Source organism: Vombatus ursinus, unplaced genomic scaffold (genome assembly GCF_900497805.2).
Source record: "Vombatus ursinus unplaced genomic scaffold, bare-nosed wombat genome assembly UNPS02011613.1, whole genome shotgun sequence".
Classification (NCBI taxonomy): Eukaryota; Metazoa; Chordata; class Mammalia; order Diprotodontia; family Vombatidae; genus Vombatus; species Vombatus ursinus.
Window position 1 is genome coordinate 2,992,722 of NW_020951391.1, and position 24,033 is coordinate 3,016,754.

Genomic DNA, 24,033 nt, shown 5'->3' on the forward strand with positions numbered 1-24,033 from the left:
AACTGGTTAGTAATCTAAAGTAAATATACTACTTTCTACACTTACTAAAAATAGTATAATCTGAAGGATTATTAAAAGAATTATTTATTATGAAAATAAAAAACAGAACCAAACTCTGGATAAGAAAGTAAGTCCAATGTCCCAATATTCTTATTTTCAAGATTACACAAAAATTCTCTTCTCCTGCCACCACTTCCCAATCCTTCATTCCCTACCACCTTTGCCCTACTCCTCCCAAGTCCCTATGCCACCCTGCCCTTCTATTCCACTGTGCCCTACAGAGCTTCTATCCCATCATTAACACAATTTCCTTGGGCCCAGATTTCTTCTTTTTCTTCCACTTCTTCCATCTCCTTGCATTCACAGAAATGTGGCTTCCCCCAAAAGACAATGAATCCTTGGACTACCCTCTCCAGTGCCTCAATAAATTCTCCCCAGTGCCTCAGACCTGAGTTGGGGAAATTTTCTTACACTTCACTGCTGCTACTAGTCACTCCATCTGCTACTCTCTCACTCCCTTCCTCAGGTCCATTTTATCCACCTCTCCCTTCCTATCTAGATCCTGACTGCAGTTACCTACCAAACCCAAGGCACATCATAAGTAGGTTGGTCCCTGACTCAGTCTCCCCCCTCCACCACATCCCCTGCCCTCACACTTAGGAACTTCAGTATAGATGCGGAGGATCTCTTGAACACGTTGTCCTTTAAATTTATCAACCCCTTTACGTCCGAGAAGCAGCCCACTTTGACATCTACTCGACCCCACCCCCTCATCTCACCTTCCCAACCACTAGTCTTCTATTCCATGACCCAGAATTCTGAAACTCCTCTCTCCAACCACAACTTGTTCTACTTCTGTCTCTACCCTCATTTCTCCTTCAGTCTCACTGAGATTTCTAGTCACTTCTGATCCATCACCCCTGCTCTGCACTCACTTTTCTCCCTTGAAAAAGCCTGACCTTAGAGTTCATCAAATCCTCTCCTCCTAAATCCCTGGCCCTGTTGACACTAATGATGGGCATCCCCAACCCCGAGTTATCCTCACTATCCCCTTCTCTGTTTCTACTGGCATGATGCTGCAGGAAGTCACCCAAACGGGTTAGTTAGGACTATCAGAAATTCACGTGTCAACCGGGACTTTGCTGGTACACGACAATTTCTTATTCTTCCCGAATGGACCCCTTAGTGGCTATTCCAGATATTCCCTTTTCAAACTACTTCTGATACCTGAAAGGTCTAAGTCCCACCTAGGACATCTCTGGCATATCATTTATCACCTCAATGCCCCGAGATTTGAACCCAGGTGTTCCTGACCTCAAGCCCAAATGCACATCATGATGCCTCTCAATTGTATCTATCTATATACACACATATACTATACATACATTTATCTACACACAGATATACAGAGATAGAAATATGTTTACATCTGTATCTAGGGTGTCTGAGTGTGATCTGTACACAGACTAAATGCCCCTCCCCAAATAGAGTGCAAACTCCTTGAAGACAGGGACTGCTTTTTGTTTGACCTGTTTTTGAACTCTTGCATACCACAGGTACTGAATAAAATGTCTACTGGGTCTGAGTGGATAAAGAAATTAAGACTCAATAAGGCTAAATGGCACAGTGGATGAGGGCCAGGCTTGGAGTCAGGCAGACTTATCTTCCTGAATTCAATTCTAGCCTCAGACACTTACTAGCTGTTGTGACCGTGGGCAAGTCCCTTAACCTTGTTTGCCTCCGTTTCCAAACCTGTAAAATGAGCTGGAGAAGGAAACGGCAAACCACTCCAGTATCGTTGCCAAGAAAACCCCAAATGGGGTCACAAAGAGTGAGACACAACTGAAATGACTGAATAACAACCAAAAGACTAAATGACTTGCCCAATATCACAAAACTAGCAAGTGCAGGAGCTGAAACCAGACCCAAGACTTAAGCATCCTACTACAGTGTCCTTCCTACTATCTGTTTTCTCTTTGATAAGTTAATTTCAGCAGAGCATACTTCTGGAAAAAGAAGAACACTTCAGGATTGGGCAGATGAAAGAACAGCAGGGTTCAACAGTGTTTTTTATCTTTAACGAATGTTCATCTTCCACATATTATCTTGCCTAAAATGGTTGATGAGTCAAAACCTTAAAAGGTCAAAACGTTTAATCTTCTCAAATGGGTATCACACAATTAACAAACTCATCAGCAATGCTAAAGCAGCTTGGGCAAGGGAATGAGGAAGAAATGTGTTCCTCCTCCCCATCCCCCCTCCATGAGTCAAAGTCAAAATAGCAGTTTCATAGGGAAGTTTTATAGTTTCTTACTTCTCTTGAAATTTCCAAGTGCTTCTCAGCAAAATGCATGGCTTGATCATGATTTCCTAACGCTGTGTAGGCATTTCCTAAACTCCAGCAAGCTCTTCCTTCTCCAATTCTGCAACATAATCCAAACAAACATTTATGGTTCCAAAATGAAGCTTTCTAATACACAAGGTCAGGATTACCTGGCAGTACTTTAAGACATCAAGAATACTTTGGGTTGGGGCAGCTAGGTGGCACAACGGATAGAGCACTGGACCTGGAGTCAGGAGGATCTGAGTTCAAATCCAGCCTCAGACACTTGACACTTACCAGCTGTGTGACCCTGGGCAAGTCACTTAACCCAAACTGCCTCACCAAAAAAAAAAAAAAAGGAATACTTTGGGTTTATTTATTCTTTCATTCAAGGAACACACTATATCACATATTACTACTACAATGACATATTACTGAAGTATCAATACACCCAAGGAAACTGGAGCTCAAAGCTTCATTTATTAAAGAAGCAAATTTAAAATGAGCAATGCTTCTAAAGCATTAAAATAAAGGTTTCTGGGTTAATTATCTAATATATTTTACCAAAGCTACAGTAAACAAGTTGATCATTTTTACCTATCATTCAGTTCTTGAGCTATAGTAAGGTGTTTCAGGTGATAATCAATGGCCTTTTCATAGTCCTGCAGTAAAGTATAAGTGTTTCCAAGGCTATAACAAGACTGTGCTTCTACAGCTCTATCTTTAAGCTGCCGGGCCAATTGTAGTGTTTTCCTGAAATCAAGGAAAGTTCATTGTAAAATAACTATGATTCATTATAAATTACAATACCACAATTATAAAACTCTTAAGTAAAAAATTCTGCACTCTGTCTGAAGCTTTTAACATACACAATAAAGATCATTAAATGAAGAGGTTAAGCAGAAAACAAGAAAATAAACTAAAATGGCAAATTCAGACTATGGAATAACAATGAAGATACTATTTTACAGCTACAAAAATGTGAAAAGGGTGCTAATGTATAAGATCAAGAAATTGTAATGATTAGTATATTAACTTTCAGCATTTATGTATTTTTGATATTGTGCTTATTTTGGTGACTATTAAGAGGTTATTTCTAGTTCATCTAATTCAACTTTATTGTTTGCTTAAATTTTGCCAAGATTAAAATGCTTAGTTAATTAAGACTAATATTAAGACTCATAATTTCTAAATAAAATAGGTGATTATGATTAAGACAAGCATATTTCCACATGAAAACATAACTAAATTTTACAAATCAAATGTCATCATCATCAGTGTTCATGATTTTTGATTTGATCTTAAATAAGTTCTTCGTTATAAAATAAGTTTATTTCCCACATAGCAGAAACATAATTATTAAATGTGACTCATTGTAAGAGCCAAGGGTGATTCTTAAAAATATTGTTAGACACATATGGGTTGTATCCCCTTCAAAGCAATCACCATGGAAAGTGACAGTCTAAATACTTTTGGAATTTCTCTTTTGGAACAGTCTTCAGAACCTGCAGCACATTCTTCTGAATATTCTCGGTGATGGCCAATCATTGGCGGTGGATTTCATTTTTGGCACTAGCTAAAAGTCTTTTCTAGGTCAAATCTGGTGAATGAGGAGAGGTAGGTGAGACCAAGCTGAGTGACAGTCTTTGCTCTTCAGCCCCATCCCTAGGGTGCTAAGCTATCACAACAGTGTTACTTCACAATTTCATAGATTTCCTGGTATAGCTCATTAAAAGGATCTGAAAGAAATTCCAAATGAGTTTCAGAACTGTTCTGATCAACAACAGCATCAACCTCCAACAAAAGCTCTAAAGGAGCCCCACTCAGCTATGTGTAAAAGTTCTAATACGTTTAACTTAAAAAGGAAATCTGAAACAGGCCCTCATCACTGTGGGGTCATACCTTGTTTGATTGACACATAGCATTCACTTCACAGCAGAGCCCTGTAGCCTTCAACGCTATGTAGCCCAATCATGAAAATACCACTGAAACAACTGAACAATGACACTGTTATTTTGTAAGAAGAGATCCTGAAACCATTGATACCCGAATAAACATAAAAATCTAAACTCCTATATCTTAGAAAAATTACAAAATTTATAAGTTCACAAACTATTCGTTTTGCATTAATCGACAGAAGTATTGTACTAACTTGTAGTAATCTGCAGCAGTTTCAAATTCACTAAGGAATATATATGCATTTCCAAGGTTGCTATATGCTCTTCTCTCAGCAGCTTTATCTCCAAACTCTTTTGCAATCAAGAGGCGCTGAAATAGAAAATTCTAATTAGACATGAAGAAAGTAAAAATCTGTCTCTCCATCTTAAAGTCCACAGTTATAAAATGAGAAAAAATAAGTGATTTGATTACAATTCAGGTGGAAAAAACCAACATTGCTTCAGGACATTCCACCATCATACCTGCTCATGGGACACAACAGCATCTCTGAAGTTGCCAAGAAGGTAATGTGTATTTCCGAGATTCCCAAAGGCACGCCCCTGGGCTGCTCGGTCCCCTAATGCAGTCACTATTGATAGATTTTCCCTAAAGGACAATAAAAATTATGAAGAAATACAATTGTAAATACTTGGTTTTGCTTAGATTAAAACTTTAATTCTAATAAAAGTAATATGCTAAAATACTCCACGTTTTTGACAAGCTAAGTACAAAAGAATGCTGACTTGTTTCTTTAGCTCTCTTCCAGCTAAAGAATTCTGTAAAACTATGATCTAGTTAACAAATTGTGAAAGGTGGTGAATATCCATGATTACAGTAGGAATCTGACTCTTCAACAATAAAGTAAAAGAAATATGGAAAATGTAAAAAATTATTATTTTTTATCAACTACCCACTTTTTTATAGCATGACATACCTATTACCTTTAGCAAAAGTCTACTTTTCTGCGTATGCAGATGAAGCTACTTTATATTAAAATCCAGGACATTACCAATATTTGCCAATAGGTGGCACTGGTCCACTTTAAGGTGTCAAAGGAGTAAAAAAAAAAAACCAACAAACTTTTCTCATAGGACTTTTCTCATAATTTATTTTTGCCTCTTTAGTAGTTCTATTCTTAAAGTTTTTGCCTGCCTTCCAGGAATCACCCAGGTCAGTGCCTACTACATATGATTCAGGACTTAAGGAAGGTGACATGTGAGTAGCAATGAGAAGGAAGAGAAAGAGGAGGAGGAAAAAGGGGAAGAAGAAAAGGAGGAGGAGGAAGAGCGGGCCATGGCTACTCACTCATAATAATCTGCTGCTTTCTGCAAAGCAGTTTTCACCTCTTCTGGAAACTCTCCTGGGTCATGAGAGCCAGGACAGCCGACACTTTTTCCTTTAGAGTGGTACACATTTCCAAGGTTATAAAGTGCTCTTGCTTCCCCAACCTAAATTGGGATGCCAACAAATTGGTTACATTTAAAAATTATGAGCCAGCTATTAGAATAAGCATAATATAGAAATGTTCTTAACTTGTAAGTCACAAGAGAGTAAAACAAGTATTTATTTTCTCTCCCTCCTATCCCCTGAGAGGGGAAAAAAAACAAAACACCTTGTAGCAAATATGTACAGTCAAGCAAAGCAAATTTCTACATTGGCCACGTCCAAAACTGTATGTCTCATTTTGCCCCGAGTCTATCTCAGCCTGGAGGTGGGTAGTATGCATCAGTACTGTGGAATCAGGATTGGTGATTGCCTTGATTGAGTCTTTCAGAGTTGTTTGACTTCACAGAGTTATTACTGCATAAATTGTACTCCTGACTGTGCTGACTTCACTCTGCATCAATTCATATATATCTTCTGAGGTATCTTGAAAATCATCTCTCTCATCATTTTAAAGCACGATAGTATTCCATCGCATTTATATACCTCAATTTGTTCAGCCATTCCTCAACTGAAGGACTGCCTCTTAGTTTCCAGTTTTTTTTTTCCCACAACAAAAAGAGCTGCTAAAATATTTTTGCACACATAAGTCCTTTTCCTCTTCCTTTCATCTCTTTGGGGTATAAGCCTAGTAGTGGTATTGCTGGGTCAAAGTATTGCCTTCCAAAATGACTACTAATTTATAGATCCAGAAGTATGTTAACGTGTCTGTTTTCCTGACGCTCCTCCAACATTTGTCGTTTTCCTTTTTTCGGTTAACTTTGCCAATCTGATGAGTGTGAGTGAAGTGCAGTATAAGAGTTGCTTCAATTTGTATCTCTCTAATTGTTAGTAATTTATGACACTTTTTCATAGGGTTCTTTTTAACTTGGATTTCTTCCTCAAAAAACTGCCTATTTTACTATTTATCGATTAAGAAAGTAACTAATTTTCATAAACCAGCTACGGAAATATAATAGCTAAGGAAATAGCTGATAGTTAAGGAAATAATAGCTAAGAAATAGCTAAGGAAAATAATCTCTTTAGCATCCATGGATCTTTTCAAATATTTTCTTTACTATTAAGTTTCAGGTGAGTGAAAATATGATATGATCTCTTATTAGCAAGTTTTGAATTGTTAATTTTAGGCTGGGAAGGGATCTTATTTGTCATCACACTCTACCACCTTTTTTTATAGAGGAGGAAACTGAGGCTCAGAGAGGTTAAATGACTTGCTCAAGGTTGCAGAAGTGGTAACAGCCAGGATCCAAACCCAGATCCACTAACTCCAAATCCAGAACACTTTCCACTGCACCAAACCATTTAATATTTCAATTTTACCTTATCATCAAGTTCTCTGGAGATATCTAGGTGCCTCTGACAGCAAACTATAGCTTCATCAAAGTTGCCAAGAACTTTTAAGGTATTTCCCAGGTTACCACTGGCTTTAGCTTCACCTAATTGGTCTCCAATGGTCCTGAAATTATAGGAAGGTATGTCAAACTATTTCAAAATCAGTGCTTTCATCTGTAAAATCTGTTCCTTTCAAATAAGAGTAGAATCAGAGAATTTAGAGCAAAATATTTTGCTTTCCAGAGGATAAATCCTCATACAGTGAAAAAAAGTCAATCAATATTAAATGCCTACTATATGCAAGACACTGTGCTAAGCACTAGGGAGACAAAAAGAAGCAAAAGACAATTCTTGCCTTCAAGGAGCTTCCAATATAATGGGGGAGTTGACATGAAAAATAGGAAATAATTAACAGAGGGAAAGTACTAGAATTAAGAAAGGTTAGGGAAGGCCAACAGTAAAAGATGAGAACATAGCAACAGTATAAGTAGGTGGTTTTCATTTTTAAAATTCATTAAAGTCATAAGATTTGTTTTAAATGGGCCATCTCATATTTCTTTAGGACAGCAAAAGAGACTGGACCTGGGATATCTTTTGTAGGGAACTTCTGGGTGAGGAAACTACTTCAACCAATGCAGGATTGCATCTTCTCTTAGAGAGTTGTTCAGAGCACTGAGAGGTTAAGTCACTTGCTCAGGGTTACCTAAACCCAGGTTTTCCTGACTCCAAGGTTGGCTCTCTATTCACTTTACCATGCTGCCTCTATATTTTTTTAGTTAAACTTAATTTACATCCATTTTTATAGCATTCAAGCAAAATAAAGTTTTAGCTATACAATGAAGCCTTAGAACTAGAACTCAATTCAAACCAATAAACATCATTAAGTGCCTATGGGCTAGGCACTGGGAAGACAAAGGCCTTGAGAGCAATTCTGGACTACTACAATGTCCTCCTAATTGGACTTGTGCCTCATATGCCACATCACCTCCAATTCATTGTCTACATGGCTACCAAAAGAAATTCAAGTATAAGTTCTAACTATATGACTCCCCTATCTCAAATGCTAGTGGCAACCTATTTATCCCTAGGATAAAACTGAAAGACCTTTGCTTTTTAAAGCCCTTCACAATCTGGCTCTAATCTCCCCTTCCAGACTCATTATACATTACCATCCCCTTTCTCACACTTAACAGTCTAGTCAAACTGTTCTTGCTATTCCTTACCCATGATACACTGCCTGCCATCTGACCATTTTCAATATCTGGGATTCACTCCTTCCTTGCCTCTGCCTAGCAGAATCCATTTCTATCAAGATTCAGCTCAAGCTCCACCTTGCACATAAAACTTCCTCTGACTCCAAATTCTAGTGTCCTCCCTTCCCAAATGACTTCAATTTAGTTTGCATTTATTCTCTATATATGTTTATATGTATATATTATCTTCCCCTATAGATTGTAAGCTCCTTGAGGACAGAGATGATTCCATTTTGTCTCTGCATCTCCAGTGCCTAGAACAGTGCATGGCACCCAAGTACTTAATAAATGATTCCTGATTGACCACATAGGAGGAAAACAACACGTACACTGGTAAGAAAATGCTGTTGTTTGTCCTTTGTTTTTCAAAGATTACCAGTGACATCACAGGGTGATGTCTTGACTCGTGGGTGAACAGGATTTAAGTGAGGCAGAGTTGCACAAAGTTGTCAGCCTTACTCTCTCTTCCAAAGTCATTGAAGTCCAGTGGCAAGACAAAATCAGGACGACTAGTGAAGCGTGGGATACAGAGGATGACCTTGGTATCTTCAATATCTGACTAAGCTCTAAGTACTCCATAGTACCTGCCACAGCCACCTTCATGGACAATGGGACAAATTGTTCTCATCTGCCCATTCTGCCAGGGGAAGTCTTTACATGCTTGGAGTAGACATCCCCCTAATTCATTGACAGTTACTCTCAATCTGCCAAAATGGTTTTACCAGGGTGCAGCTGTTGCACATGGTACGATTTATTGGAGCCGTAGGTCAGAGTTGGGTGACAGGTGGACACCAAAGGTGGACGAGCAGCCCTGAAAATGGCTCGGCAAGCCCTCACCCCAGAAGTGCTAGTCCTTCTTGAGTACCCCATACACCCCTAAAATGTAAATTATAAATATAAACTATATACAAAGTAATTTCAAGAGGGAGAGAGCTTAATAACTTTGAGGACTAGAAAAAGCTCTGTATGGGAAGTGATGCATTAACTAGGTTCTAAAGGAGTCAAGGAAGATTCTATCACCGTTTGGGTAAAGTCACAGAGATGAGAGAAGAAACACTGAGCTGAGGAGAGAGTTAGGAAGTCTACTTGACTGGAATGTCAAGAGTGTGAAGGGTAGAAATACGAAATAACACTGGAAAGGTAGGAGGAAGTCTGATTGTAAAGGGCTTTAAATGACAGGCAGAGAAAGGCAATACGGACTATAATTAATTGTAGATACATTTTTTTAAATGTTGGCAATAAGTTTTCTCAAACAAAGGCAATGCAAGAAGAGTATATAAAAATCTGAAGATATTACCGGGCCAGCGTTAGATCATGATGATGATACTCTAAAGCTTTGGCATAGTCATGCAAGTAGAAGTAGGCATTGCCCAGCTGGCTATAAATAGCACTTAATGTTTTTAGATCTTCAGTTCCAACTTGAACTGCAGCTTCAAAGAATGACACCCCAGCACGGCAATCTCCTGCTTTACACAGTCGTTCTCCTTCCAGGGCCAGCTCTAGGCAAGAAGCTTCCATTCTATCAAAACAGAACAGACCTTCACAGTATTACATTACAAATGGAATAATCTTTTACTGAAAGTTAAAATGATGGCGTTAGACTTAAAAATAACCTTTAACATTCCTTTCAGCTCTAAATTCTAGAATTCTAACAATCTGAATGCAGAATACATGGTGACAGTGTCACCGTCTTCTTTTGCTCAAAATAGCTGCCTCTAGAATTATGCACAAGCAGTAATAATAACTGTAAACAGCAGTGATTTGAGCAAAGTTAATATATTTATCATATTTCCCTGAACCACAGAGTCTGTTATATTAAGTCATCTATTATCACACAGTTAAGAGCCCCAATTTGTTAAAAAATGGAACCTGTTTTAGTGGGATATCATTTATGACCTCATTGCTCTAGAGTCCTTTGTGTAATGTTGACCAACTTTCTATCACTTTATGACACCTGGACCCAGAGAATGAATGAGAGGAAGAAAGATTATGTCAAGTGTAGTACCTTCTTGAGCAAAACCTCCAGGGTAGCTACTTGTCCATCCACAAAACCTCTCCCTGTTGTTATATATTTACACATTAGTATGACATTCAAGCTCTTTTACTTCTCCAATATGGCTACCACCACCTTGATCTTCCAACTTTATGAAATGAAGTGAGCAAATACAAGATAATGACATACCAGGGACATTTTAATAATGCAGGTAAACATTAAGACAAAGTGCTCAGAAAAAAACAGTCAAAGCTTTTAGAAGCATACTCATAACTCTTGTTTTCCTGAAGCAGAATTTAGAAAGATGGAAGAAAAAAGGCGAAGGTAAATATCTCTTAAAGAAAAAAAAAAAAAAGGACCAAAAGCCTGAAAGCCAGCTAGACTTTAACAGATATCCATCACTCAATCTTATTTAGATCAGCAAACATTTCAATTTATTAAAAAAGTGTCACATGTTTTTTCTTATAAGGGTCTTACTTTCAAGCTACATAAGGAACAGATTTAAATTTGTAAAAACAAGAGCCAGTTTCCAATTGACAATGATCAAAGGATATGAACAGGTAGTTTTCTTTTTTTTTTAATTCAATTTTATTTTATTTTCAGTTCCAAATTTTTTCCCTCCTCCTTCTTCATCTCTCACCCACTAAGAAGACAAGAAAAACTCCATTACAAATATGTATAGTCATGCAAAACAAATTTCAAAAAAAATATAGAACACTTCAAAAATTTGTGTTACCTTTGTGCAAGAGCTGTGCCAATTTTAGTATATGTGCTGCTAAAGTAAGCCCACAAGCAGTTTTCTAAGGGGGAAAAAAACAAGGCTTTCCACAATCATATTAAAATACTCAAAATTACTCATGATTGGAAAAATGAAAATTAAAGCAATTCTGAGGTTCCAACTCACACCCATCAAATTGACAAAGTTGACAAAGAAAATGACAAATGTTGGAGGGGCTTTGAGAAAACAGGTGCATTAATGCACTGTTGGGAATTATGCCCCCCAAACTGCCAAACTAGAAATACCCTTTGATCCAGCAAGACTACTCCTAGGTCTATACCCCAAAAAGATTGAAGAAAGAGGAAAAGTATTCATATGTACAAAAATATTTTAGCAGCTCTTTTTGTGGTGGTAAAGAACTGGAAACTAAGGGAGTACTCATTAATTGTGGAATATCTGAACAAAATTATAGTATATGAATATAATTGAATATTACTGTGTTGTAAGAAATTATGAAAGAGGTAGTTTTGGTGAAGCTTAGGAAGACTTGTACGAACTGATGTAGAATGAAGTTAGCAGAATCAAGATAACAAATTATATAATAGCAATAACATTTTACAGATAAACAACTTTGAAAAACTTAACTCTCTGACTAAGGCAGTAACAACCATGATTCCAGAGGACCAGTGATGAATCATGCTATCCACCCTCCTGACAAAAGAAATTATGGATTTATGGTACAGAATTAGACATATTTTTTGGATATGGGCAATGTGAAAATTTATTGTGCTTCATTATGCGTATTTGCTACAAAGTCTTTGTTTTCCTCTTTTTTTTCCCAAGGTGAGGAGGGGAAATGGCAATAATACTAAGTAGATTTTTGTTACCCATGGGGAAAAAATGAATAGAAAAAAATTTTATTATATAGTTATTATATGGCGAGCTATTTGTCTTCAAATTATTTGCATTTTATCATTACTTTGCTAGGTCAGTTAATATGTTTCTGTAAATAATGACTTTTAGTCTACAACTTCATATTTATAAAGAGCCACAAACAAAAATTATATTGTAAAAGTAGAAAAAGGTATGCTGAAATCAAAAGGAAACACTGACCTCAGACTACAGGAGCCAACTGCTGTCACAAACTATTTAGAATAAAGTGCTGGCTGAGTTCAGAACAAAGGGTTAAAAGTACACAGTGTCATAACACTGCTTCATTGAACACACAACTCTGGTTATTTAGAATCCATGTGATGTACTCAGTGGCTCACCTTGTTCACATAACTACCTTGTGATTTCAGTTCCACCTAATGAACTATGGATATTGCTATGCCCCAAAAACAAATTTTGCTGCAAAATAACATACCAAACCAAATGAGAAAGCAAAGAAATTGAGAAAGGAACACACAACAAAAGAAGTTAAAAAACCCCTCAAATTCCATATTTTTATACTATGGAATTTGCAAATGTGTGTGAAAACACTTTGAAAACTATAAAATACTGTGTATGTATAAAGGATTATTATATTTTAAACGTGGTAGCAGCTCATAATTCTCTAGTGAGGCTTAAAGAAAAATATTTTGAAAAACCAGGAACACATCAAAGAAAAAACCTTTTTCTTTTTATTTTGTAAAACTATATTAGAATTTTTTGGGGGGAGGGATGTGTATGTGTGAAGAAGTTGGGCATGAAATCAACATAATGCATGTGAGCAGGAATTTTTCAGCAAGAAGCCAAAACAGATCATTCCTCCTATAAACAGATTCCTTTGACAAATGAAAAAAAAAATGTAACCAGTCTACTTTACATGTTTGACTGAATACTGTATATAGGAAGCCTTTTCTAATCCTTAATTCAAGCACCTTCCCTCTATTGATCATTTCCAAATTATTCTGTATGTAGCTTGTTCATACAGTTAGTTGTGTATTGTTTCTCCCATTAAACTGAGAGCTTCTTGAGAGCAGAAACTGTCTTTTACCATTTTTTGTATCCCCAGCACTTAACACAATGCCTGGCACATAAAAAGCACTTAAAATGACCACTGAAAGTTCACTTTACTTTAAAATTCCTATCAGAAGTTACTTCAGGAAGTTAGAAATAAGCATCTTAATACATAAAATATTTCCAGTTAATGTGTCAGAAACACAGATTTGGAAAGATCTAGGCAATCCATACATGAACAAAAATCCCCTCTACAACATATTCAACCAAAACGGAACCAGGAGTTCATATGCTCTGAGCCCAAAGTGCCTTCTCAAGGCCATCACTCAGAACTTTATCATCACCAGGAGTCATAGAGGGAGTCCAATTAGATAGAGAACCTGGTTGTGATTCTGTTGTGTTTGGAATGATCTCAAAAGAAAATGAAATGGGTGGGAAAAATACATTTAGGGGTGAGGGGTGAAGAGGAAGAATGAGGAACTTATCTCACATAAATACGGTACACAAAAAAGATTTTATACAATAAAGAGGACACAGTAAAGGGTAAGTAGATGGCATGAACCTCACTTTCATCTGCACTAGTTAAAGAAGGGAAGATTTCATCTAAACTGGTTAAAGAAGGAGAGAATACACATACACAAAAAAAGGTAGATACAGAAATATACCTACCCCAACAAGGAAATAGGGACTAAACAGATTAAGGGAAAAGGAAGGAATAAGAGGGAAAGCAGAATAAGGTGGGCGAGGGGGGAGGGAGAAGGATAGTATAAAAGAATAAAATGGAAGGAAATACACAGTTAGCAATTGTGAATGTGAATGGGATGAACTCATCCAGAAAACAGAAGAGCAGAATGGATTAGAAACTAGAATTCAACAATATGTTGTTTACAAGAAATACACAAAACAGAAACATACATGCAGAGTTAAAATACGGTTCTGGAGCAGAATCTATTACACTTTAGCTCAAGTAAAAAAGACAGGGGTAGCAATCAAGATCTCAGACAAAGTAAAAGCAAAAACAGACCTAAAATATGCCAGGAAACTTAGATTTTGCTAAAAAGCACTATAGGCAATGAATTAATATCAATACTAAACATGTGTCAAATGGTATAGCACCTAAATTTTTAAAGGAAAAGTTAAATTAGTTACAGGAAGAAATAGATAATAAAAGTATAAGTGAAGGACCTCAATTTACTCTTTGCTGACCTAGATAAATAGAATAAAAAATAAACAAGGAAAAGGTTAAGGACCTGGATAGAATTTTAGAAAAGTGAGATATACTAGACCACTGGAGAATACTGAATGGGAACAGAAAGAAGTATACCTATTTGTCACGGTGCATATAAATTGACTTTGTATTAGGGCATAAAAACCTCATAAATGCAGAAAAGCAGTAGTTTTTTTTTTTTTCTAAAGGCAATTGGGGTTAAGTGACTTGCCTGGGGTCACCCAGCTAATAAGTATCAAGTGTTTGGTCTGAGGTCAGATTTGAACTCAGGTCCTCCTGACTTCAGGGCCGATGGTCTAGCCACTGCACCACCTAGCTGCCTCTGAAAAGCAGTAGTATTAAAGGCATCTTTTACTGACCAAAATGTGATACCTCAAAACATAAATCTGCCACTTTGCAGCTTTCATTTTTTTTCTTAGATCTGTGTGGTCAAGCAAAACAAGTTTAATTTCTCTTCCTTCTGATGATGCTTCAAATATTTAATAACCACTATCATTCTCTGACTAAAAGCAACAAAGACCACTTAAAATTTCAATTCCTTATCTTGCAAATTCTCCAAAAGTAGCTTTTAAAAATTATAAGCACTGTAATTCTTCTTTACAGCATGATTAATGTGAAAATGGGTTTAATATGAATGTAAATGTTGAGCCTATATCAATTTATATGCCATCTTGGGATTGGGGGAGGGGAAAGATGGGGAGAAAATCTGGAACTCAAAATCTTATGGAAGTGAATGGTAAAAATAAATACATTTATAAAAATAAAAAAATTATAAGCACTAAAGAATTCTAGAATTGATAGCTATGATGTTTATTTTTTCTCTAAAACAGTTTAGTGCATAAAAGTATAACATAGTGGCTGGATTGCTAGAATCCCACCTCTTGAAGTTTGCTAGTTTTGTTATGTAATCCTGGTTAAGTCATCTCTGTGCCTCAGGCATACGTGGGATCCTGTTAGGAATCTATAGCAGCAGTAGCAAGATTCAGCAGGAATCCTAACAAGATCCCACATATAGAATTAGATCATGGTAAATTATGCTTTTGATTTGTGACCTGGAAATTTCTTCTTTGTTTCTGATTCCCCAGTAGGTAAGTGGCGAAAGACACCAATGATTTTCAAAAGAAAAAAACTACATATCATCTATAACCACATGAAAAAAATACTCCAAATCACTGAAGAACTACATATAGGAAGTACAGTGATTTATTTGCCAAGAGTAAACAGCACTAAGGGTCTAAAGTCAGAGAACCTAGATTCAAATACCTGTTCTCTCATAAATCACCTGTGACCTCAGGCAACTCACAAACTCTCTAGATTTCAGTTCCTTCACTGATGAAAATGAAGAGATTAGATCAGGTGACCTCTAATGTCTCCAGCTCCATAGTACAGGGATTTGGTTACTAGGGCTTGGAAACAGGGATACAGAAAATGTGGCCAGCTACACCAAATCTTTTATTTTTTAAAGTCATTCTTTTTAAAAATATTTTATTTTTTCCTAATTATATGTTAAAACAATTTTTAAACTTTTTTTAAAGTTCTGAGTTTCAAATTTTATTCTTCCCTCCCTTCCTTCCTCTCCCCCCCCCCCATGGTAAGCAATTCAAAATAGGTTGTACATTGTACCAAATCTCTTTAGTCTTGTAATATGCATGTAGGGCTGGCAAAGATCAAGTGCATGATAAGAGACTGAAAATAGTTTCTTCACCATGGCTCTTTTGCAATTTTGAGCAGAGTTTATGGGACGATTTGCAGGGATACAGGCAAGTGGCCAAGGTACAATGAGACTTGAAAGGAGTTTTCTTATGACATAAATTGACCAAGTGAGTCCAAATAGCAGCAAAGAAAAAAATTTAAAAGACAGACTTAAATACCCTAAGGGCTTCTCTAGTTAGCTGGCTAGGTGTTGCTGCCTGAGGTATGAAATCAGCAAAGAGCTAAAATGGTCCTTTAATGCTATGATTTAAAGGGTTTGAACTCCCTTGCTGCTATAGCTACAGTTCGTTAGAGAGCAGTCTAGCAGAGATAACAGATAATCAGAGGACCTTAGCTCAGCAGAAAGAAACATCATATCACAGGCCAGTGAATCACCATAGGACATTCATGGCTAAGCAGTTGGTAGCAAGTAAAAGTATCAGAGGTATCTCAACAATAGTACAAATATTTGTAGTCCTCTAAACATAGAGCTCTCCACTATTTAACTAGGCTAAGGTAGCTGGGTGGCATAGCCTATAGAATGGCTGAAGTGCTGGGTCTAGAGAGAGGAAAACATTTCAAATCCATTCTTAGACACTCCCAGCTCTGTGACTGTAGGCAAGTGACTTAACCACTTTCTGCCTCAATTTCCTCAACTGTAAAATGAGGATAATAATAGCACCTACCTCACAGGGTTGTGAGGATCAAATGAGATATTTCTAAAGTGCTTAGCTCAGTGCCTGGCACATAGTATGTACTTAGTAAATGCTCATTCCTTTCTGTTTCTTGTTTCCTTCCTTCTTACCCCCAACCAAGACAAATCTGTCAAAATAGTTGATGATCTGCACTAGGAGCCGAGTTTCTCCTCTAAATCAATAAAATCACAAATTTGGTCAAAAAAGGGGTTTTTTGCGCAAAGTGTTTTTTTTTTTTTGGTTATGAACTTAAACATAACTTTGCATAGCTTTAAAATGAGTTTACCAGTTCTTTTATGATGGATAATTTCTCACAAATCAAAAACCAAAATCAACCCCTAAACCCCTACCTTGGGCTGATTTTTATAATAATTAAATACTTCAATTTTAAATACTATTTATATAGGAAATGATGGGTTTAAAAAACACTTGATTTTACACTACCTTCTAACAAAGTTCTTCAGTTACCTCAGTAACAGTGTCCCTTAGATAAGGTCCATGTGCTACCTTATATAAAATTCTGCTCCAAAATAAACAGTTACATTATAGTTGTAACACTTACTCTCATTGTAGCTTCAGCACCACAGTCAAACTAAAACTACCAGAGCATAATTAACAATAGGTAGTCGGGGATGGTCAGTTTATGAATTTTTTAGTGTCATTAAATATGGACACAGAAAGTAATTTTATAGTCCCTCTGTGTCAGCTGGAGAATTCATTACTTCACTTACAGACCAAGTACAAAGCAAAGCACATAAAATACCAAGATACAAAACTGGATAATTTTCCTTTTATTATAACTATCTGTTCCTGAGAGTAATGCATTTAACTTGTATACGTCAAAGAAAGTGATTTTTAAACACTTTAAATACAATGCTGCTTGCCTTGGCAGAAATGTTTTCTTTCTTTTTTTTTTTTTAAATATAAGTGCCTAATAATAATCTCTGCTTCTCAACCTTCTATTCATATTTTAAGTCATATACTAGTGTATTGAGATTTTATTCTAGCCCATTTTGTTTTCTTTCTATGATTTTAGTTTTTGTGTCACTTTTAATTTCAAATATACGCTCTCTTCTTCCATCAGAAAACAATTCTTTATCAACACATCAACTTGATACGTATAGCTTGATACCCACAGTTCCCCACTTTTGCAAAAAAGGATGAGAGGTGCCTTTTCTCAGTTCTTAAAAATTGAACTTGATCATTACAAATAATGTTCAATTTTGATTTTTTGTTCTTTCCACTTATAGTGTTTTTGTGCTTGTATACATTCTTTGCCTGTTTCTATTTACTTTATCTCAGCTCATACAAGTTCTGTATGTTTCATATTCAAAGTAATATTCCATTACATCCTTGTGCCACACAAGTTCAGCCCATATCAATGAATATTTACTTCGTTTCTTTGCCATTAACAAAAAGTACCGCTAAAAATATTTCAGTGTTTATAGGACCCCTTTCCATCTTTGACTTCCGAAGGCAAATGACTAGCAGTGGGATCTCTGGATCAAAGGGTATGGACATTTTAGTCATTTTCTTGGAATAATTCCATTGTTTTTCGGAATGGCAGCCCCAGTTCACAGTTCTACCAAGAGCGTATTAGTGTGCCTGTTTGTCATTCCACAACTCTGCCAACATTATTTGGTGCTCTCTTAATATCAACCTTTACCTATCTCTCCATATAGTCTTTAATCTTCAATTTCTTATTAATCTATTACTTCCCATTTTCAAAAAATTAACTTTTTCAGCTTCTTGTGTTCATTGTACTTCACTAGCAAAAGAAATGAACTAAACATCAAAGCTAACTAAATCTCAGAGACATATATACAAAGGGGTTTGGAACCACAGGTTCAGAAAGAGGTATGTTGCATTTTACACTGTTGGCAAGACACTGCATTTCTTTTCAATGTTTCTGTCTGTACTCTCTACTCTCTCTATGCCTCTTTCCCCCCAGTATGTCCTGTTTTGGCATTAGTCCTAGTGTCCAGAGCCCTTTTCTTCAATATAATCTTGAAAAATTCTAAGTGACAGACCTAGAATTAATGAGTCCAAGTTACAAGGAAGCTTATTCAGCTTTATATAAAAGGATAAGCCTTCACAATAGTTAGAACTGTTTCTAAATGGAAAGCTATCTTTTGAAGTAGTGAGTGAGTATACCATCACTGGGTGTTCAAACATGTCTGGGATGCTGTGGAAGGTATACACATACATTGGGCAAGGACTGGACTAGATGACATTTAAGGTCCATTTCAACTTTAGGATTGCTTATTCCTTACTGCTTACGAACACGAATCCTTAAAAACCCTTCACTTGATCCTACTATTCCCTCAAACTATCATTATCCTTCATCATTGCTCCATTTTATTCAATCAAACTCCTAGAAAAAAAGCTGTCTACCTCCTTGTTTCCACTTTTTCTCCTACTCACTTCTGTAAACCTTTTCAATTTGGATTACACCACAATTGAAATTGCTATAAGGTCACTAATGATTTCTTTATTGTCAAACACAATTACCTTTGCCAAATTTTCATCCCTCTTAACCTTTCTACAGCATCTGACACTGCTAACCATCCTTTCTCCTCCCTGGGTTTTAATAATAATATTATTAATAATAGCTAGCACTTATATAGCACCTATGGCAAGCCAAGCTCTGTGCTGGGTACTTTACGTTTGATCCTCACCAACAACCCTAGGAGGTAGGTGCTATTTTTTATCTCCATTTTCCAGTTGAGGAAACTGAGACAAAAACAGGTTAAAGTGACTTGCCCAGAGTCATACAGTAAGTATATAAGGCTGGATTCAAACATGGATGTTCCTGACTCCAAGCCTAGTGCTCTATCCACTGCACCACCCAGCTACCTAGCTCTTTCCATGACACTGCTCTATCATGTTTGTTCCTTTGTTTCCCCTACCTTTAGGACCAATCCTTCTTGGTCTTCTTTGCAGGTTCATTATCCATTTTGTACTCCCTAACCCTCACCCCTAGGCATGGATATAACCTAGGCCTCTCTCCTGAGCTCTCTCCTCTTCTGTTTCTATATTCAATGACCTTATAAGTTCTTATCAATTCAACTATCATCTCTAAATAGATAACATCAAACTACATATGCATCCCTTGTTTCTCTTCTAACCTGCATCTTCAACAGTCTGACACCTCCATGTGGACATTTCAAATTCAACACATCCAGTGCAGAACTTGTCTTTCTCCCTAAATTCATTCTGCCCTCCTAACTTTTCTTTTTCTACTGAGGGCACCACTATTCTGTTATAATTTAGGAGTCATCATTGACTTTTTACTTTCACTTACCCCTCCCTTCTCCCAATATCCAGTTACCAAGTCTTATAGATTCCATCTCTTCAATATTTCTTGCATCTGTCTCATTTCTACTCACACCACATCTCTCTAGTCCAGGCCCTCATCACTTCTTGTCTAAACTATCTTCATGCCTTTACCTTCTCTCCTCTTAAATTCTTAAAAGTAATACACTGGGAATCAGACAGCCTGGACTTAAGTATTACTATAGATGTAACTTTCACTTTACTTCTCTTGGTTTTAGTTTCTCCATTTGCAAAATGAGGGGATTGGACTAAATAATCTAAGGAACCTTCTAGCTATGAATCCTATAAGGAGATATGCAATATAGTAGAAAGCACATTAGAGTTGGGTCAGAACACCTGGGTTCAAATCTTTTTTTTTTTGCTTCATTCATTCATTCATTCATTCATTTATTTTAAGGCAATTGGGGTTAAGTGACCTGCCCAGGGTCACACAGCTAGCAAATGTCAAGTGTTTGGTCTGAGGCCAGATTTGAACTCAGGTCCTCCTGACCTCAGGGCCGGTGCTCTATCCACTGTGCCACCTAGCTGCCCCTGGGTTCAAATCTTAATAATGTTATTTCCTGCTTGACTTAGACAAATCATATCTGCTCTCTGGATCTCAGTTTCCTTGTTTATAGAACAAAATACAGCACTGTATATTCTGCAGTCAAGAAAGCTTTCCATGTAGAAAAACACAAAGAATCCACAAACAGAATTTTGTAGTTTCAAATAATTCAACCAATTTAAATGGTCTAATCTTCAGAATTTATAAACTACTGAGTTTTACATCACCAACACTGAAAACTGTGCAAATGGCATATGAGAATTTCTGAGAGGAAAAAAAATCATCCTGGAAAGCATTTCAGTGCCTTGCATATTATACTGTAGGTACTTAAAGGTTTACTGGATTAAATCGAATTCATAAGACATGAAATCAAGAAATTTATGTCTATTTTCTGTCATTTTTCCCCTCCCTTCCAAGTGGGTACAAAATGTAACATTTTATAAATGTTTTCAAGTCCTTCATGGTGTTACCTAATGGTCAAAAAAGTGATTAAAATTTTAAATTATGTGCTCAATGAATCACAGAAATCACTCAAAAAAGGAAATGAGGAAATCAACCAAAGGACTAGAATTAAGAGGGACTGAGAAAGGTTTCCTAAGAACAAAACACATAAACAATAATTTCATTAAAGAGAATGACAACAATGAAACAACACACCAAAATGTACAGCATTCAAACAAAGCAGTACTTAGGGGAAAATGTATATCTCTAAATGCTTACATTAGTAAAACAGAGAAAGAGCAGGTCAATGAATTGGGCAAACAACTAAAAAAGCGAGAGAACAAATTAGAAATCTCTAATTCAATACCGAATTGGAAATCCTGAAAATCAAAGGAGAGATTAATAAAACTGAAAGTAAGAAAACCACCAAACCAATAAATAAAATTTGGAGTTGGTTTTATGAGAGAGAAAAAAAAAAAGATAAACCATTGGTTAAGTTGATTTAAAAAAAAAAAGAAAACCAAATTACCAGTATCAAAAATGAAAATGGTGAATTCACCACCAATGAAGACGAAGCTAAAGCAATTATTAGGAGCTATTTTGTCTATTCATGTGCCAATAAATCTGACAATCTAAGCGAAATGGATGAATATTTACAAAAATATAAATTGCCCTGATTAACAGAAGAGGCTTAAATAACTCTATCTTCGAAAAAAACCCCAGGGCCAGATGGATTCACAAGTGAACTCTACCAAACATTTAAAGAACAATTAATTCCAATACTACATAAATTATACAGAAAAACAGGTAAAGAAGAAGTCCTATCAAATTCTTTTTATGGTGATACCTAAACCAGAAAGAGCAAAAACAGAGAAAGAAAATTATAGACCAATTTCCCTAATACTGATGTAAACATTTTATACTAACAAAGAGAAAGGCTTCCCATAAATTATAGCTTACACATATTTCTTTAATGACTGATTAAAAGTTCATATTTTTATTTTTGCTTTCTATAATACAATAGTATGCTTCTATTTTGTTTCTGGGGAGCTAAGTGGCGGGACTCTAGTCAGGAAGACTCATCTTCCTGACTTCAAATCTGACCTCAGACAATTATTTGCTGTGTGACCCTAGGCAAAATCATTTAACCCTGTTTGCCTCAGTTTCCTCATCTGTAAAATGAGCTGGAGAAGAAAATGGCAAGCCACTCCAGGAACTTTGCCAAGAAAACTCCAAATGGGGTCTTGATGAGTCAGACACGACTGAAATGACTCAACAACAACAACATTTTATTCTATATTGTTTCTATCCCTTAAACTAAGAAATATGAAATAACTATGGCCTGGTTAGTTTTACAGTTGTCTAATGTTAAATAAAGACATCATTCTTTGAAATACAAACAAACACATGAACTGACACCTAGCCTGTGCTCACTTAGTATCACCTTTTCCCCTGCCCACCATGGGCTTGCAACAAAATCTCACACCTGGTCTCCCTTCCTTCTTTCCAGTGCTTTTCTTCTATATTTTCAGTCTCTTGACTTTGTTTTAATCTTTGTTTTTGTATCATGGAGTCATTGGCTTTATTTGGCCCATTCAAATTTTCATTCTAATGTTGCCTGGGCAAAGTTTTGTAACTCTTGTGCTGGGCAGTTAATTGCTTTTCTAATTCTTTCTTCCACAGCTCTAGTATCTTTTCTAATTTTTTTTCTTCAAGCACTCTCATTTCATTTACAAAAACATTTTTAAACTTTTAAAAACTCTTGTTTCATCTTTCCTAGGAATTCTAGTTGAATTTTTGCCTAGGCTCTGTTTTATCTGATATTTTGCTTATAAATGTTTTGGAGTCATTCTCTTCTTCTGAGTTTGTTTTGAGTTTCCTTACTACCCTAACAGCTCTTTGTGGAGGGATGCTTTTTATTTCTGTTCATTCTTCCAGCCTACTTCCTGACTTCATACTTGTCATTCAGGCTGGGCTCTGCAGCACTTTTGGAGGGAAGGTCTAGGCTGGTCCTGTTACTGTTTTCTTGGGGTATTGTGTTATTCCAGAATTTCAGGAACAGGCCAGGGACCTGCAAACTTTCAGTGCTCCCAAAGTAGTCTGATCCAGGCAAAGTCTTGCTGCACCCCTGGTCTGAGCCCTACCAGTTCCTGACCTGGGTTTGACTCTGAGCAACAACAGACTTCTGTGAGACTCAGCTACTATCATACAGCGGAGAGATTTGTTGGATCAGAGTGGCAGAACTGTATACTCCCTTTTGGTCTGGGATTTCTGCAATGGTAATGCCTCTGCAATTTGGGTGACATGCTGGGACTGAGACCCCTCTCTGCTCTTGGAATATGAGCCAAACAGCTGCTGATTACTCCCGATCTTCCTTTCTCAGTACACCAACAAGGGGCTCCCTACTTCTTGTTGCTGAAAGATCAACAACGACAACCTGAAATACCACCACCTACACGGGGTCCCTTCTCAGTCTAACCTGTATCTGTGACCTAGAACTCAGTAGAGGACAACAAAGCTGCCATTTTGCACCTGTACCCATCACAGTATGCCCAGCATGAGCCTAGGCCACAGAGATTCCCAAAGGGGTTGATACTGCCTCCGGGGGGGGCGGAGGGGGGGTGTGCTGAAACATCTGGCGGAGGGGCGGTAGTAGCCGCGGATGCAATTGGGGACCATTGAATAAAAATAAGGGAGGAGTGGAAGCATAAGGAAGAAGAGAACATAGGAAAATTTTGAAAAACCATTCATACATGTTTCATCTGTTGTGTAACAGAGTTAAAGTCATAGTGATTACATTATTTTCCCAATAACACATAAAAGGCAAGTTATAACCAATCAGTGGTCAAGTCTGCCAACAGGTCTTAACAAGCTAGTGTTGGCAGATGAATAGGAAGTCCAGCATGCATGGGCAGGAATATGTGTGAGTGATGACTTCTTTACAATATGATACTATACGGTTAGATGATGCAATATTGCATCATCAAAATTTCAACGCAGGAAAAAAACTCACAAATTTAAATAAATTATTAAATTTAAGATGTATCATTTAAAAAAATTATATTTTTTTGAAATGATACAAATTAAAAAAAAAACAAAACCAAAACTAAAACCATTAAAGGGTTAAAGAAAGTAGATTTCCGGGGAGGGGGGGAC

General features: G+C 36.7%; 1 protein-coding gene across 2 annotated transcripts in view; it reads right to left on the reverse strand.

Annotated features, from left to right (window-relative positions):
• The window catches only part of GPSM2 (G protein signaling modulator 2), a 54,332-nt gene that overhangs the window by 12,849 nt on the left and 17,450 nt on the right, over positions 1 to 24,033 (reverse strand). For both annotated transcript variants that reach the window (XM_027856797.1, XM_027856798.1), the window contains 7 exons: positions 9,587 to 9,808; positions 7,025 to 7,160; positions 5,567 to 5,709; positions 4,744 to 4,867; positions 4,476 to 4,591; positions 2,921 to 3,076; positions 2,315 to 2,423 (listed from right to left, as the gene is read on the reverse strand). In XM_027856797.1, coding sequence (XP_027712598.1) covers positions 2,315 to 2,423; positions 2,921 to 3,076; positions 4,476 to 4,591; positions 4,744 to 4,867; positions 5,567 to 5,709; positions 7,025 to 7,160; positions 9,587 to 9,808 — 1,006 coding nt within the window. The remainder of the gene's footprint in view (positions 1 to 2,314; positions 2,424 to 2,920; positions 3,077 to 4,475; positions 4,592 to 4,743; positions 4,868 to 5,566; positions 5,710 to 7,024; positions 7,161 to 9,586; positions 9,809 to 24,033) is intronic.